We start from the raw sequence: 18179 nt of genomic DNA, 5'->3' as shown, positions 1-18179 counted from the left end.
AGCGAAAATGTAATCTTTGCCTTCAAGGAATTTACAGTATAGTGGAAAAGATTATTTATGCGGGCATAATGCCAGTATAAGGCAGAATGTGAAGGGGAGGTTCAGGGAATAAATATTACAGGAGTCCAGAGGTGGTAAAGATCTCTGTGGCCTTCAGGGCACAGAAGGATTTTTTGATATAATAGGACTCTGAAAGGTAGGTGGGATTAAAATAGCCAGAAGGGAGACTGAAGGGAGTTCTAAGCAGAGGGAACATGAAAGATTGTGTAGAATGGAGAATGTTTAGAACAGTTTCAGAGAACAGTGACTCACCGCCCTCATTGGACGATTTGTAGTGGGAGCAGTGGAAAGGCCATATTGTGAAGGTCCTCTCATAGCAGTCAAATGAGTTTGGACTTCATACTGTATAAATACAGAGGTATGGAATAGTTTTGGGCAGGGTAAAGATAAGATGAGAACGACCTTAGTCAACTATGTAGTGAATTGGAAGAATTATATAAAATGAAGTTCAAGGGATAGAACCATCAAAAGAAGATAGAAGTATTTTCCTTGTTTTTCCCACTAAGTACACAAGACTCTGAAAGGTGGATGAAGAAGGTAGACTAGTTAGGAACCTTGTCTTGTAAGGAACGACCTTGGCATGCAAGGAATGACAGCAAGGTGAGTACCCTGGGTTTTCTTTTTGCCTCATATACCCCAGTCTGGGTACTGGAGAGCCAGCAGTCTGGAAATGCCAACAGGCACAGATAAAAATGCACCAAAAAAAGTCTGCTCTCCAGTCAAAGGGCTAAGAAGAGAAGGGCAGACTAGCAAGATAGAAAACTTTTAGACAGTAGCCCCTCTATGGCAATCAAGCACCACACAGGAAAAGCTATGGACCACCCACAGCAGCAAAGACTGAGTAGAGAGTTAAGGTTTCCACCCTCACCAGATATAATGAGGTGCCCCAACTCTCCTATGGGGCTGGTGGTGGAGAAGCCCAAGAGGGGAGCTGCAGTTTCATCTCTGCCAGGTTTTAAGGGGGTCCCTTCTGTTAGTGGAATTGTGGGAAGGCTGGATTTCGCATTATCCAGGAGTAGGGGATAATGAGGTACCCCTCCCATCTTTACTGAGGTGGTGTTAGAAGCAGCTTATTAAAAGAGTCAAGGCTTTTACCACTGGTCACACATATTGGGGCCAACCCCATTAATCTCAGTAGAGACCACATAGGGAGCAGTAATGGGGTGTGAGATACTCCCATCCCCCACCCAGAAGGAACCAGGATTCCCTCCCTCTCTAAGGAGGCAGCGTGGAGAATCTGGACTACTACCCTCACTGGGCGGTACCCCCATCTCCTTGCCAGAGTGCTAACAGTAGATAACTCATTTAAAACTGAAGTCTGGTCTGAAGGATAAGGTGTCAGTAGAAGTTCTTCAAATTTTGTGCATAATCCAACCCCAGATATCTATGATAAAGTCACAGTGTCACAAATGTTAGGACATTACTAATTTTTAATTTGGTAATTTTTACTTGATGGTGTTTTTGTTAGGACTTGGGTTGCTCCGGAGGAGTAAACAAAGCTCCCTGTTGCATTTTTTCATTTAGAAATCCTTAGAGGTGCTTTTCTTTTAACCACTGCAGTGAAAAGACAGCAGAGTGACTGCTTTTTCATTTATGGACTTATACTCAAGATTTTTGCAGAGATGGAGAATAAAGGGACTTGGCCTCTAAATTATTTAAAAGTAATAAAAACCTATTAAGTTCATTTTCAGCTTATTTATGCCTGTTGACTAATAAATGCATTTTTTGAATATTAAACTAGCTTTTCAGAAATCTTATTAGCATCTAAATATAAAAGTTTAAATTTTAGGTGGATAATGAGAAGCTTTTGTTAGTAAAACATTTTGATAGCAGGAGAGCTCTGAATAGCAGAAATCCATAAAGGAAAAATATGTCAGTTATGATAGAAAATGAAGCATCATCATTTTTAAATCTTCTTAGGACTTTCACATAGCTTCAAGGTTTGGCATACTTTTTCTGAAAAGGGGACCAGATAGTAAATATTTTAGGCTTTGTGTAGGTCATATAGGTTTCTGTCATACAGTGCCTTTTTTTTAAAAACAACTTTTAAAAATGTAATTATACACCTAAAGCTAATAACGTTATATACCACTTACATCTCAAAAAATGTAAAATCATTCTTAGTTCACAGAAGTAGGCTCAGGGCTGGGTTTATTGGTAGTTTTTCTGCTCCTGGCTGAGTTGATTAGTCAGTTGCCTAAAGGCTCTCTTTATTTAGTTCATTAAGTCGTTAAGTCAGCTTTTTCATAGCACAGAGTAAAGACATTTTACAGCATAACATCTGAATATATAAAGTATCTTTTTAGGTTCATTTGACTTACTATGTAGATTTTCCTTTAATCAAAGTCAGTTCCCTTTTTAAAGAGAGGTTTATTTCTTTAAAATGTTTATTTCTGATTTTTTTCCTCTCCTTTAGGAGGTGTTTATTTTTGTAAAGTTTTTGACACAAAACTTATGTGTGTATCAATTGATAGGCACCTTAGCATGTAAAATCATAGCTAGTTGAATATTCAGGATCTATCTTATATCTTGTGTAGGAAGAAAATGTTTTAAGCTTTTAGAAACGGAGCAGGAGTGATTCTATCAAAGATATGATATGCTTCAACTTGTAGTAGAACTGTTTTTAAGTCTGCTGATTCTGTCTCACTTCTCATACTGTGATTCCACAGGGCATGAAGGTGCCTCAGTGATTGTTCTTTACGATGGCAAAGCTCCAGCTCTTTGACTCATGCTCTTTAAGAGAGTTTAAAATTTTTTTTGTGTCTACTTTGATCCTCTATTATAGTTATCAGATCTTTGACAATATTAGAAAATCAAATTTGAACACTATCAGGATGTTCAGTAGATCTTCTGTATCCTTGAAGGTTAATTTTTAAAAAATGACCTATTTCAGTAGTGACTCTATTTTGAAATAAATGCTAGAGCACACTAAAATGATTATACTAAAATAAACCACTTTGAAATAAATTCCATGTACGGTTTCTGTGTATAAGTGGTAAAACTGCCTGGAAATAAATCATTTTGAAGAATTCAAGGAGTATTGGAAATATCTATTTACATAGGAACAATGAATACATTACTTTGTGTCCATTAGAATGTGAGTTCCTTGAGGGCAGAGGTTTTTGTCACTGCTGTATCCATACTAGTAGAACAATGTCTGGTTCATAGGAGGGTTCAGAAAATACTTGTTGCATGAATGAATATGTCATTCTTATCCTTTAATATATATATAACTCTTTTTAAGTTGTACTGGGGTGATGTAATCCTAATAACTGTGTAAGCCTGAAAATAGTAAATTTTATGTCTTTGAAAAATTTCCGTAAATAAGATTTTTGACTAAAACTGACCTTTTGATTAGTTTGTTTTGTTATGAGTTCTATACAAATATGTTCTTTTATTATGCCTTAATAAGATCCCTGATATTTTTATATTTTATTTCTCTAGCTATTCTTTTTGAATGTGTGCATACAGTTTATTCTATTTATCCTAAATCAGAATTACTTGAGAAGGCTGCCAAGTGCATTGGAAAATTTGTTTTGTCACCTAAAATAAATCTCAAATATTTAGGTAAGATGATTGGTCCTTTTGATGGAAATTATAAAGAGAGCTTTTTGAAATTTGCTAGCTATTTTTTTAAGTCACTTTCCATAATGTAATCTTTGTTTCTAGGACTGAAGGCTCTTACCTATGTTATCCAACAGGATCCCACTCTGGCTCTTCAACACCAGATGACAATAATTGAATGCTTAGACCATCCTGATCCCATTATTAAAAGAGAGGTAAACTGGCATCATCAGTAGTGTACATCAAGTGTTATAGTTTTTAAACTTTTTGTTGGTATTACGGAGAGAGAGTAAAGTAGGCAGTGTGTATGTGTGTGTATGTGTATATGTCATGTATTTTAACTTTCGAGTGCATTTTGTTCTTTCTACTAAAGTTTATGGAACTTCTCTAAAAAGTATTTGTGTCAGTATCCACAAGAATGGTTTTAAGTTACGAGATGGAGGAGTTAGGTCCAGTTACCTGTATAGGATTCATTAATATTTCTTTGGTCCAAGAACTGTATCAGTAGAAGCTCTGAATTCCATTCCCAGGTCTTCATATTAGTACAATTTTAAGATGTAATTTGTGATGATTAAAAATTTTTTGTTATTTTCTTTGACATCTATAAAATGGGCTAATACATCTCCTATTAAATATGTAGGAATGTTGAAAGAATTAATAAAGATATCCCTAAAATTATTTGAACTTATTGGAAAGAAAGGTGTATAATTTACTTTTTTTTCCCCAACTTTTTCCGTAGATAAAATTGCTTCAGTATCTGCTTGAGTGTCTATGTAGATATATCTATTAATTCTCATGTAGAGAAATCGCTTCATTTAAAATGGTATATGGAATCTAGTTAAAAAGAGTGGATACTTTTATTTTTGATTTTAAAAATAATAAAAAGAATCTACTAAACATCTAAATTACTCAAAGCAATGAATTAAAAGTTGAGAGAACACTGTATTGCATTAAACAGTTGTAATTTTTAAAAGATAAGATGAGTTTTGAATTTTAAAAGGTACTAGTTTTAAAACAAAGTACATATTTATAAATATATATATCTACATGTATATACATGTATATATATATGTTTTACATTCATATTTATTGTCTTCTGAAAACTGTTACCTGCCTTGACTGAATCCAGGAAGTTTACAGATGTACTAATTGCTATGTGTAGACATTGTGGAAAATGACAAGGTACCATGGGACAGTAACAAATAATTACATGGCTCTTCCACTTTGAACAGATATACAGCATGCATTTTCTTTGTGTGGTTAACTACTAAATTGAACAGTGTTGACTTAGGTACAGTTTTCTTATTGCTATATTTAATTACTGGGCTCTCATTTTAAAATGAGAGTCAAAGGGAAATTAGACAACTTTTAAATTTATCAAGTCTGATCTGTTCAGTGCATTACCTGCAGTGAGAAGCGTAGTTTGAATTCTTTGGAGAAGGTGCTATCAGAGGTGCCCCAAGAAGGCACTTCAGTACCGTATCCTCAGTGCCACTCTCGCTAACCTCTATCAGCAATTATATGGCAAGAACTTTGGTCCTTGGGTGTTGGAGTGACCTGTTGTTTGGGGCTGTGAGTCCCCTTTACCTTGTTTTATTACCTTTCTTTTTCTTCAAGGAAAAAAAAGGCAAGAAGGAGCTAACAGAAAAGACCTCTAGCCATGCAAATCCTTACAGCCCATTTAGTCCTGGGGATGTTAAATTTCATGGTCTTAGAGTAGGAAGTAAATTTAGTATAGATTATCTAAAAATACAGAACATACAGTTTAGAGTCTACAGGAAGCATGTCTGAAGCAGCTTCAAAAGTTGAAAACTACTGATGGAGGGACCTGTGTATTTATAGATTTTAAATGGTGTTAAGGATTAACTGGAACAGTTTTAAAAAAATTCAAAATCTGTTATCCTTTGTACTTGAAGTCCTGGGTGTTAGGATTGAAAAATTAGAAAGAACCCTAAAAATATTTTGAATGCGTTTGACAAGTATGATATGTAGAAATTTTCTTGCAGTTTGTACTGTTGATCCTGAAATGCCAGTAAATGATACTTCCTCATTATTGCCCTCGTCTCATACTGATTTCTGGGAACTATGATATTTTTAGAACTTTAATGTAGAGCCTTAGAAAGCCAGCCAAATGGGGGCTTATTCTGGTACTGGTCTTTCTTCATCTTGCTTGAGGCACCAAGAGATGTATTCCTCAGCCCTGAGAAAGTAGCTATAAAACTTCTTTGAAATCTGAGATTCTGAATATAGGCCCTGCTGGGCTTTGAAACACTTGAGCTTTGTCCATACATTAAAGACCATTTGCCCTTAGCAGACAAACCCATGCAAGTGCTGTTTTTTGTCATTTGGGTAGTGTGAAAAAAGCAGTTTGCAAGGCAGGATTTTTATATATGTGCGTGAGTGTGTGTATGTATACACACACTCATGCACATGTACAGCACACAGGGATAAGTAATGTAGATTTAAGAAGCTGTTATGTTTTTAGAAAACATAAACCTTCTAATTTTTTAGTCTTCACATGGCCTTTAATGTAGAGATGTCAAATCATAATTACATCAGTAGAATGCTTTTAGACTTTGGAATTAATCATAGTTGGGACTTTTTTTGGACAATAGTTTTACCTTTCTTAACTTCTATTCCAGTTAAAATGTGCATTTCTTGAGCACCTATTAACTGACTTCCCAGTTGAGTTACAAAAAAGTAAAAGAATGAACCGTTATAAGCCTATATATTACTGCATTTATTGGTGTTGTCATGCATAGTGTCATAATACTGTTTTTATTTCTCTTTCTTAAATAGACTCTGGAACTTCTTTACAGAATTACTAATGCACAGAATATAACCGTGATTGTCCAGAAGATGCTTGAATATTTACATCAAAGCAAAGAAGAATATATTATTGTCAATTTGGTTGGCAAAATAGCTGAGCTGGCTGAGAAATATCCTTTGTTTGGACCACAAGTTATTCAATACCTTTAGTTACATAATGATTTTATAGACATGGTTACTAGCAGGTTGAGCTCAGAGACACAGCAATAACTTCCATTCCTGATATTCAGGCCTTTCTTGTTGTCAAAAAAAGAAAATTGAATTTGTGTAGACTTCTTAGGGGATGACTTTTTTCCTGGTTCTTTTCATTCCATTGGTATTATCAGCAGGAAGATACCAGAATCTCTGTGTGATCCGTCTTTCAGTCCCTTCTTGTCTTTAACTTTACTTCCTACTCAGTTTCTTTTCTGAGTAAAAGTTCATACTGTTTTGGGGAGATAAGTGGGCCACAGAGGATCAGGATGCTAACATTTATCCTTTATTGTTTCAACTGGAAATTGTCACAATAAAGTAGTTGGGAACTCTATTCACATGTGACTTTCCTTGAGTCAGAGGAACTTTACAGATCACAAGGATATTCCATTCTTTTTAAGATGTCTGCTGTTTAAATCTGAGATTGAATGAATGAATAATGTTGATCAAATTATCTTGGAAATTGCCTAAGTATAATTTTGTCCTGCCAGTGCTATAGTTCTGGCCAGCAGAGTGATAGAACTTTAGAACTTAAGAGGAGCAAATTAGAAAAGAGAATAAACAACTTGTTCAGATAGATGTGCCACAACATTTAGCCTCCCTGAAGTATATATCATTTTCCTTTATGTATTTGTCCATAGTTAGCTGAAACATTTCTTTAAATTATTTCACTTTTGTTTATTGGATACCTATTACGTGCAAGATAGTGTGCTAAATAAAGCAACATGAACTTGGTTTATTAGGGTTATTAAATGAACTTTTACTGAGCACCTATTTTACATTAAGCTGGAGTCCAAAACAGTTTATTGATAGAGGTTAAAGGTATAAATGCTGAACTAGGATGAATTGAAGTGTTTTTTTTTGTTTGTTTGTTTTGAGGGTTATTTTTTTTAAAGGTTGATACAGAAAGGATAATTTTAGTAAGTGGCATTTGGAAGTGTACTTGTTCTTAACACTGTGGACACATATGCTCCTGATAATGCGTGGTTTATTCAGACAATGAATGCTGTGTTTTCAGTGGGAGGAGATGTAATGCATCCTGATATTCCCAATAACTTTCTCAGACTGTTAGCAGAAGGTTAGTAAACTGTTGCGTTCTGCAATGTAAAGATTTTAAAATTAAGTGCTTTTATTACAGAGTCCTTAGAGAATTTAGTGGAAATTAAAATATGTCTCAATTTCTTTGTAGGTTTTGATGATGAAACAGAAAATCAACAATTAAGGCTTTATGCAGTTCAGTCTTATCTCACTTTACTAGATGTGGAAAATGTGTTCTATCCACAGAGGTTTCTTCAAGTTATGAGTTGGGTGAGCAGAGTACATTAAATTGTAAATGTTTATAACATTATTTTTTTATAAAACCAAATGCTAACAGCATATTTCTTCAGAAATCATTCAGTTCTACTCAGCTAACTCCTTCAGCTGTCAGTTTTCTTCCCCAGTGGCCACCTTCTGTCACTTAACTATTTAATTGTCTATTCGTTCTCACTGCCATCTCACTTGGCTGGTCTTTTATATATGGGTACTTATTTGCATGTCTGTCTGTTTCTGCAATACATCTGTTGTGTTTTCTATGTGAATCTATATTTGAATATGTGAATACTCATGTATCTGTGTTACGTTAGTTTTCTATGTTGCATAGTAATGTTACCACAAATTAGTGCTTAAAACAACATACTTGTGTTATCTCACAGTTTCTGTGGGTGAGGAGTCCAGGCATGGCTTAGCTGGGTTCTCTGCTTAGGGTCTTTCAGGGTTATAATCAAGCTGTCACTTGGGGCTGCTTTTTCATCTGAATCTTGACTAGTAAAGAATCTGCTTCCAAACTTACATGTGGTTGTTGGCAAAATCAGTTTGCTTTTTCTCATATCCTTGCCAGCATTTATTACTTGTAGACATTTTTTACAATAGTCATTCTCACAGGTATGAGGTGATAATCTCATTGCTGTTTTGATTTGCATTTCTCTAATAATTACCCATGTTCAGCATCTTTTCATGTCCTTGTTGGCCTTCTGTATATCTTCTTTGGAAAAATGTCTGTTTAGGTCTTCTGCCTATTTTTTGATTGGGTTATTTGTTTTTTTGATATTGAGTTGTATGAGTTATTTGTAAATTTTGGACCCTTTGGTGGTCGCATCATTTACAAATATTTTTTCCTGTTCCATAGGTTGTCTTTTCATTTTGTTGATGACTTCCTTTGCTGTACAAAAGCTTTTAAGTTTGATTATGTCCCATTTGCTTATTTTTGCTTTTACTTCTTTTGCCTTAGGAGACAGATCCAAAAAAATACTGCTATGATTTATGTCGAAGTGTTCTGCCTATATTTTCTTCTAGGAATTTTATGGTTTCAGGTCTTACATTTAGGTTTTTAATCCATTTTGAGTTCATTTTTATATATAGTGTGAGGAAATATTCTAATCTCATTGTTTTATATTTATCTGTCTAGTTTTACAGCACCACTTACTGAAGAGACTGGCTTTTCCCCATTGTGTATTCTTGTCTCCTTTGTTGTAGATTAATGGACCATAAGTGCATGGGTTAATTCCTACATTTTGATCTTGTACCCTGCAATCTTGCTGAACTCACTTATTAATCTAGAAATTTTTTTGTAGGTTTCTTGAGACCATGTTAAAATTTTTTGCATCTCTGTTCATGAAGTGTATTGGTCTGTAGTTTTCAATTTTTTTCCTACTCTATCTGTTTGGTTTTGGTATCAGGATAATACTGGCTTCATAAAATGAGTTGAGAGTGGTCTTTCCGCTTCTATTTTCTGGAAAGATTGTGTAGAATGATGTTGTTTCATTTTTTTAAGTGTTTCGAAAATTTCCTGTTATTTTTCCTGTTGCAGATTTCTAGATGGTTTCCATTGTCAATAGAGAAAATACTCTATAATTTCAGTTCTCTAAGTTTATTGAGGTTTATTTTATGGCCTAAGATATAGTCTGTCTTGTTACATGTTCTGTGAGTGCCTGAAAAGAATGGGTATTCTGCTTATTGTTGAGATATATGTTCTATAAATGTCGATTAAATTCTTTTGGTGATGGTATTGAAACAGGGTGTAGAGATCTGTAACTGTGTGGCCACCACTGATACTGAAGGGGTGGCCTCACTATCTGAGCAGAGCAAAGTCCTTACTTTCTATTAGGCTTCCCCTTACATCACCCCAGCAGAGAGGGGGAGGGCTACCTCTTTATACTTGGGTGGAGGTGAAGTGCAGGCTTCCTATGTGGTCTTCACAGACACTGCAGAGGAGTGGGCCTTTCTACAGCCTGATGGGGATGAAAGTCCTGGCTTCCACTGGATCTCTCTGTAATCACCCATGTTGGGAAGTTGGGGTGCCTCTAACAGCCTGGAGGGGTGGAAGTCTTGGCTCTCCTCTCCATTTCACTTTTGCTGCTGTGGGAGGGACTAGTTTTTTCTGTGGGGTGCTTGACTGGGGTAGAAAGATTTTTGTCTAAAAGTTTCTGTCTTCCTGGCTCTTTGGCTGGAGGGCAGACTTTTCTTGGGACTTTTTTGTCTGTGCCTATTGGTGTTTCTAGATGCTGGCTCTCCAGTACCCAGTCTAGGGTATATGAGGCAACAGATAAGCCACTGTATTGTTCCTTAGATACCATGGTCCTTTGTGATCTGCCTTCTTTTCTCTACCTTTCAAAGTCTTTTTATGTGTGTTTTATGTATAATATCAAGTGTTTTTCAGTGTACTTAGCAGGAAGATTAGGGGGGAAATGCATCTACTCTATCTTTTCAAAAGCTCAAGTCCATTGATTTTTTAACTGAGTTTTAGGTTACCTGCTCTTCTAAAGCTATCTCCCATCTTTTTTAAACCACTCAAAAAATTACTAATTATTTGAGGACTGAACTTATGTAGTCCTATTTTCCTATTTCTTTTTTTTTCCCTCTTCTTGTTACTAACTATAGATCTCCTCTTGCCTGTCACCTTACCTCCCTGTTTTTTTCTTGCTGGTCCAAATATTACACTAAAGATATGAAAATGCTTTATAAATACCATTTAGGAAAGATCTCATACTCCATAAATTAAAACTGTTAAGTTTATTAATGATTCTTAGACCAGTGGGGCTATATATCACTTGAGTAAGTTAGATGCAGGAAAGAATACGTAACAGATCAGTGTTCCTCAGAGTTTCTTCTGTGGATCATCTGCATCAGAATCAGCTGATGCTTGTTCAGAATGTATATTTGTAGATCCCCACCACAGACATACTAAATCAGATTATCTGAGGGCAGAGCCTAGAAATCTATTTTTATGAAACACCTCAGATTGCTCTTATGCATATTAGCATGTGAGAACCACTTGTTTAGATGCTTATTGGAAAATAATAACAGAATGTGAAAGTGCTTGTAAAAACCAACATCCAAACCTGGAAGTTCAAAAGAAAGCTAACTTGTAAAGGTATGCTGCTTCATGTATTGTTAACGATAAAGATGTGGAAAACCTTTTTGTGTTTAGTTCCAATTCTTGGTGTAATTTTGGTCCTAAAATGTACAATTGTATCTTAAATAATTTCTTCACCATGAGAATATGTTTAGTCTAGATTATATTTACTCCAGCAGTAGGTTTTGTGTAGATTTCTGAATATGGATGCTGTATAACTTGATATTTGTGTATATATACATATCTCTTTGTTTTACTCATAGGTGTTAGGGGAGTATGCCTACCTCTTAGGTAAGGAAACGCCGGAGGAAGTTATAACCAAGCTCTACAGGTTACTTACGAGTGACTCCATTTCTTCAGAAACAAAAGCCTGGTTAATTGCTGCTGTGACCAAGTTGACACCACAAGCACACTCTTCTAGTATAGTTGAGAGATTAATCCAGGAATTTACCACATCTTTGGATACTTGTTTGAGACAGCATGCATTTGAATTAAAACATCTGCATGAGAATGTGGAATTTATGAAGAGCTTGCTTCCAGTTGATAAGAGTTGTGAAGATATGGTGGTGAGACATTTGTGTTCCATCTTTTTAAAAATTCCATTATTTTTAAACAGAATAATTCTTGCATTTGTGTTGTATCTGGAATATATCAGAATGTAATTTTGTAGCACTTAAGATGAAGGTTGGAGTTTTTCTCACATTAGTATGAGAGAGAATTTGAGAGCTCCATTCAGTAGTGATTCTAAATAGTCAGGATAACTAATTTTTTCTGGAGAAATGCAGTGAAGGGATTTATATTCTCTGACAGTGTCTTTTAGTATATAGTAATTTGAGAATTTTTAATTTTTATTTCCTTTGAACTTCTTGAATATGCCATTTTATTATTACTCTTTTTTGTTTGAGACTGTAGGGGAAAAAAAACAGTTCTCCATTTTATTGTGTCCATCTACTATCAAAATCTTTACACTTTGGAACCTGATCGCCCACTTTTCCTCCTCCCACCTACTTTCAGCCACTGCCCCTTTTAACCCAAAGTACTCAGTTACTGCTCACCTCTGAATTTGTACCAGTCTCTCCTTCAGGTTGGTATAAATCTGACAACTTCCAAAAGAAAGTCAGATTTGTTCAAATTTTTATGTTCGATGTAATACAGTTGAGAAAGAAGAGAGAATGTCCACTAATTCTGACTGAAATGTTCTTGGCTTGTATTCATTTTGAACCTTTGTTCATTAATTTTTTTTCATTAGCTCCTGAAGGCTAGAGGCCTTGCTTTGACATTTGGTAGGTATTCCAGAGACTATATGAATAAATGTACTATACATAGTATTAAACTAGGAGGTAACTATACTTTCCTTTCTTCCAATAAAAGATAATGATGACATAGCTTTAGCTCTTAAGAATCTTATGAAAATGAAACCTTTAATGCCAGTTAAATGTTTGAGAATTATCTGCTGTTCTCAATGATCTGAGCTGCTTGCATACCCTTGGCTAAACCAAGAAAAGCAAATCTGTGGTTTGTCAAGTCATCACTGCTATATCCTCTTGTGAATCTCATTTTTCTTTTTCTCCTCACTTTTTCTTTTCTCCTTTCCCCCTTACTCTTCCTTCATCTCTTATTTCTTTTTATTAATCATTCTCTTGTACCTTTTTTATTCATGTATTTGTTGAAATTAAGTAATTTTTCACAGATTTATGAAAAATGTTTTTAGGTAGAAGGGAATAGGATAGTTAAAGGTACTATAGGAAGCTGAATAACGGACCTCCCCAAGATTCACACCTTAATCCCTGGAACCTGAGCGTATGTTACCTTATATGGTAAAGGGAACTTTGTAGATGTGATTAAGTTAAGGGTTTATAATGGGGAGATTATCCTGGATTATCTGAGTGGGCATGATATAATCACGAGGGTCCTTATGAAAGTGAGGCAAGGAATCAGAGAGGAGAAGGCAAAGTAACAATAGTAGCAGTGACTGAAGTGTTGTGGACACAAGCTGAAGAATGCTGGCAACCTCTAGGAGCTGGAAGAGATAAGGAACTTATTCTCCTCTGGAGCCTCTGGAAGGAGCTAGCATTTGCCAACACTTTGTTTTTAGCCCCTAGCAGGAGAAAACTAATACAGATACTATAGCTCATAGTGTATGTGTCTTCTCTAGTAGATTACAAATCTCATGAAGGCAGGACCTGTATCTTCCTTTGTCTCAATCATAGTACCTAACATGATGCCTTAACATGCTGGATGCTCAAAAAGGTATTCTGCAATGCAGTGAGGTTAATAGTAAGTGCGAATGACTTACACTGTTAGATTCTTAGCTGAGTGATTTGATTATAGATGTGTCAGAAAGCTAGAGAGTTGAGTAGCACTTCTAGAATTGAAGTTTTGTTTTTCACTTAAAAATTGTTTTTAGGAAATACGAGCTGAAATTACTTATGTGAATATACAGCCTACTGTTTAGGGTAAGTTTTTTTAATTCCTAATGTTTGCTTTACATTAATATAGGTGGATTCTTCCTTATCTTTTCTGGATGGTTTTGTGGCTGAAGAACTAAGTCAGGGGGCAGCACCTTATAAACCTCACCACCAACGGCAAGAGGAAAAGCTTTCTCAGGAAAAAGGTAATTTTTCATGGGTTTGTAATTAGCTATATTGTAGTGACTGTGCCACACACGCAGTGATCTATCAAGAAATGAGAACTGCAACCCAAATTCCAAATACCAGAGACTGAAATCTTCAGCCTTGCCTAAGGAAACACCTCAATCTTAGAACAGTTTATGTTGGATCGGGCATTCTCTGTACTAATTTGTTGTGGTGATAAAGCAATTAGCAAAACAGCTTATATTTGTATTTATTTTCTAGTCCATACCTGTCTGCCCCATATTTTTTCTTTTCAAAATCCATTCCTTTAAAGAAAAAAAAAATCTGTTGAAGAAGTGTGTGTTAATTTTTAAAAACTTGAATAAAAAATATATAAATGAAAAAAATAATTTTTTATGCAATTGCTGTTATAGTCATGTAAGTAAATAACTGAGGATATTTACTTATATTATCTCTCTTTAAATCTGCTTGTTACTTGTTTACCCTGATCTTTTTTTGGGGTACACAGAGAAAAAAAGTTAGCCTGGAGAGGTTTTCTCAAAGTCATAGATTCCATGTACATAAGTGCCTAAGATACGGCAGCCATCCCAGAATTTTAAAAGGACTTTAGGGTAGAATTATCATGTTGGTCACTATGTTAGAGGGCTGACAGATATTAATGTGAGCATATCTACAGAGAAGTTTGAGGAACAAACTGGTTACTGTTGACTAGAGAGTTTCATTTTCATTCTGAGCAATCTTGTATAGCTTAAGCGTGTTAGAATGCTTCCTCCAACAGAATACCTGATCAGTGAGTTTAGGAACAGCTAAGATAGGAAAGACTATCTTTAAAGTTAAGAAATGTAGCCTGTCAGGGAAAGACTTCTGTCATGATTTTAGTAAAGAGGAAATCAGTGAGATATTTGGGTGGTGAATGGGGCATATATATGTGAATAAGGGGAGACCATTAGATACTGAATATTATCTATATAGGCATTCACAATGTTAATACTGAGAAGTTCAGTGTTGAAAGGTCTTTTTTTTTCTATTTATTATTTAATGATATTGTTGAGTACTTATTATTTTCCAGGCTCTGTGCTAGGCATTTGAGTACATCTAAATGGTTGATCCTAAAATGAAACCAAAAAGCATAAACAATAACTATAGGCTTGATTTTATCTTTTTTTGCAGAAGTATTTGCTCTTTTAAGGTTTTTGACATACTATTTAGCACAGTGATACCTAGTGGCCTAGAAAATTCAGTTTTCTTTCAAAAAGTAATCAGTTTCCTTCTCATTGAACTCCTCACATATTGATAGACTATGTGGAGGGGGTGGGGAGTAAAGTTTGAATTACAATTGCCGAACCTCTGCCTATAGTACATATAGAAGCCTTATGATATCTAGGGCATGGAGTAAAAATCTGGCGTTCCAGAAGGGGAGACATGGTCCAGTTGCATAATTTCCATATTTTCAAATATCTGGGGGCCATCAGTTGCCATTGTTACTGCAATTCAAGGGAAGGGTAGGGATGGGGAGGTAGGACAAGGAGCCTGATTCCTGGCACTGCCTGTCTTCTCCCTTAAAATAAGTTAAGTGGCTGATGCAAATATAATAACCCTGAAACTCCTCGGTCTAATCCATTCCTTTGCCAAGTACATTTTTTTTCCCATGGAATCATTATAAGTGGGGTTAAACTCTCAAATTAATCTCTTCCTCTCTCCTCCCAAATCTTTTTTTCAAAAGTTCTCTAAAGTGAAATTGAAATTTTATGAGTTTACACTGTTATATAATGGAAATAGAAATCAGTTGCTAGACAGGGCATAGCGAGTATTTAATAAATACTTGAGGAGTAAGTTATAAAGTTATGTGTCTCATATTTGGATGGCCATAAGACAGAAAATAAAGAGTAGGGGGAAAATAGGTATTTTCTGCCTAAAAAGTTATGAATTCTGGAATCCTTCAAGTATCAGCTGGTTCTGATACTAATATTATTTGAAGTTTTTATAAATCATTTGCAGAGAGTAGTAATTAAATGTCACTTTATGAATGATACAGTACTTTGCTCTCTTAGGTAGAAAAATACCAAATCCATAAGAATAAACTTAAGGAAAATATTGTAAGATAGTAAGAATTGGCAAAAATAGGTGGGATAGTAGGGAACAAAATTTTATTACCAGTTCCTACCCCAGAAAAGCATTTAGGAACCAATGTGGATTATTCTATTAAAACATTGTTTGAATATATTGTAGCCCCAGTGTTACCAAAAACCAGAGATAGTGAAAGGAAATGGCAGTATAATCTTTTGTCTGTGGAGCAATGGCTTTTAGAAAACCACATCGAGTAGAGGTTGTTAGTTTCTCAAAAAATAAAATAATAACAGCTGGGGATGGTCAGAGAAGTATAGCCAAGTGATCAAAGTATAAAAGAATTGCAGTACAAGGTAAGATAAAAAAGGAGTGTGCATATAATCAAGGCCTCTAAAGTAGTGAAGATTACAAACAGGTTTTGAATTACTCACTTATGCTCAGGATAGTTTATATTTTTCTCTTTCACCTGGATTACCTTCAATAACTCGCAATTCCCAAAGGACTCTCTCTGCCTCCAGCTCATGCTTTCTCTTCTGAATAAATTGTCCTTTGCTCTCATTCTTCATCTGGTTAACTTCTGCATAGCCATTAAGTTGCAATTCAGCTACCTTCTTCCTTCTCCTGACTCTATCTGCATACCATTATTCCCTCCTTGCTTCCTAATTGCACATGAGGTCTTGTACATCTAGTTAACTTCCCCAGTTTTTGACCCTCCTTCACCTCTGTAAAGATCTTGGGAAATTTTCACTAAAAAATGAAAATAATGTGGTTTGAATTTTGTTCTCAATATTGAGCTTTTCCAGGCCTTTATTAGATGACAATCTTTAATTGCTTTGTCTCAGGATCAGAATTTTGACTGTTTTCTAGATATTGTCCCCTTCCATGTCTGGTCTTTTTTTCCTCTGTTCTCAAACTCTCGATCTCAGATTTTGAATTCTTTCTGCTCTTTACTTAAACTTTTCATATTTACTTACTCTTTGGCTTAAACTCTTGAAACATTTCTTGAGCTCTTCACTGTTACTGGAAGTGTTAATGCAGAGGCTGGATGACTGACTGTCACATATGCTACTTAAAAGAGGCCAATATGGGATAGAAGGTTAAACCAGATGATTGGAAAGCTTCAAGTGAGAGGATATTCTAGCTGCGAAGGACCTTAGAAAGATTTAGACAAGTGGTTTCCAAACATGATTATGAGTCAGAATCACAAAGAGAGCTTTAAAAAAATTATACAGATTTTTGAGCTCTACTCCTATACCTTCTGTATCTAAATGTCTGAAAGCTTGGCTTACGTATAAAAAAGAATGAGATAATACCATTCACAGCAACATGGATGGACCTAGAGATTATTACCATATCAAGTGAAGTAAGTCAAACAGGAAAAGACAAATGTCATATGATATCACTTATGTGTAATCTGAAAAAATGATGCAAATGAACTTACTTACAAAATGGAAGGAGACTCACAGACATAGAAAACAGACTTATGGTTACCAGAGGGGAAAGCTGGGGGGAGGGATAAATTAGGAGTTTAGGATTAACAGATACATACTACTATAAGTAAGTTAGATAAACAAGGTTCTACTGTATAGCACAGGGAACTGTATTCAATATCTTGTAATATCCTATAGTGGAAGAGTCTGGAAAAGAATATGTATATGTACATGTATATGTATACCTGAATTACTTTGCTGTACAACAGAAATTAGCACAATATTGTAAACCAACTATACTTCAGTTAAAAAAAAATAGTTGAGAGATTCTATGAAGTCAGTTTGATCTTAGTTATCAAATCAGCAATTAGAAACTGCTGATCTAGTCCAATCCCTTCACTTTACAGAAAAATTAAGGTCTAGTTCATATATCTTGTTAACACCCAACCTACGTCAAGAACTAGTTCTCCTAATTAGTTAGCCCATTTTTTTCCTACTGAACAATCATTTCTATATCATTAATTTAGCTAACAAGCAAGTTAATTTATTTAGTGTTCTTTGGATTAGGTGCTGTTTCCTTTGGAGGAGGCAGTATGATATTGTGATTCAGAGGGTAGCTCTAGAACCAGAGTATCTGATTTCTTATCTCCCTCTTTCATTTTCTGTCTTTGTAATCTTGGGTGAGTTCATGGCAAACTCTTTGCCACAGTTTCTTCATTTATAAAATGAAGATAATAATTATGGAAGGTCACATTTTATTTTCTAATATATTTTTTACGATTTAAGAAGGTCCTTTGTATTACAATCCAGATAGTCCAAAAAGATAATGTGCCAGTTAGGATTAAGTTTAGCTAAATAGCATATTAGAAAATAGATAAGCAAAGTGGGGCCTTATATAAGGTTATTGCTCTTTCCCATTAAAGAAACCCAGAAGTAGGCAGCCTAGGATTGTTGATAGCTTCATGAATATAAAAGAGGAAGGGAGAGAGGAGGTTATTTTCTTCCAGGAGGATTCCTTCCAGAAGTTGTGCACAAAACGTGTATATAATT

The 18179-nt window shown here is 35.2% G+C and overlaps 1 protein-coding gene across 1 annotated transcript in view; it reads left to right on the top strand.

The window, feature by feature from the left end:
- AP4E1 (adaptor related protein complex 4 subunit epsilon 1) overlaps window positions 1-18179 on the top strand; it is a 52374-nt gene that overhangs the window by 20093 nt on the left and 14102 nt on the right. Inside the window, exons 9-15 of the mRNA XM_072962451.1 lie at window positions 3505-3627; window positions 3730-3839; window positions 6424-6563; window positions 7611-7723; window positions 7835-7953; window positions 11302-11604; window positions 13538-13652. Of these exons, the coding sequence (XP_072818552.1) occupies window positions 3505-3627; window positions 3730-3839; window positions 6424-6563; window positions 7611-7723; window positions 7835-7953; window positions 11302-11604; window positions 13538-13652 (1023 nt within the window). The remainder of the gene's footprint in view (window positions 1-3504; window positions 3628-3729; window positions 3840-6423; window positions 6564-7610; window positions 7724-7834; window positions 7954-11301; window positions 11605-13537; window positions 13653-18179) is intronic.

Source organism: Vicugna pacos, chromosome 6 (assembly GCF_048564905.1).
Source record: "Vicugna pacos chromosome 6, VicPac4, whole genome shotgun sequence".
Lineage (NCBI taxonomy): Eukaryota > Metazoa > Chordata > Mammalia > Artiodactyla > Camelidae > Vicugna > Vicugna pacos.
The sequence above is the reverse complement of the archived record's forward strand: the minus strand, read 5'-3'. Positions and strand labels throughout refer to the sequence as shown.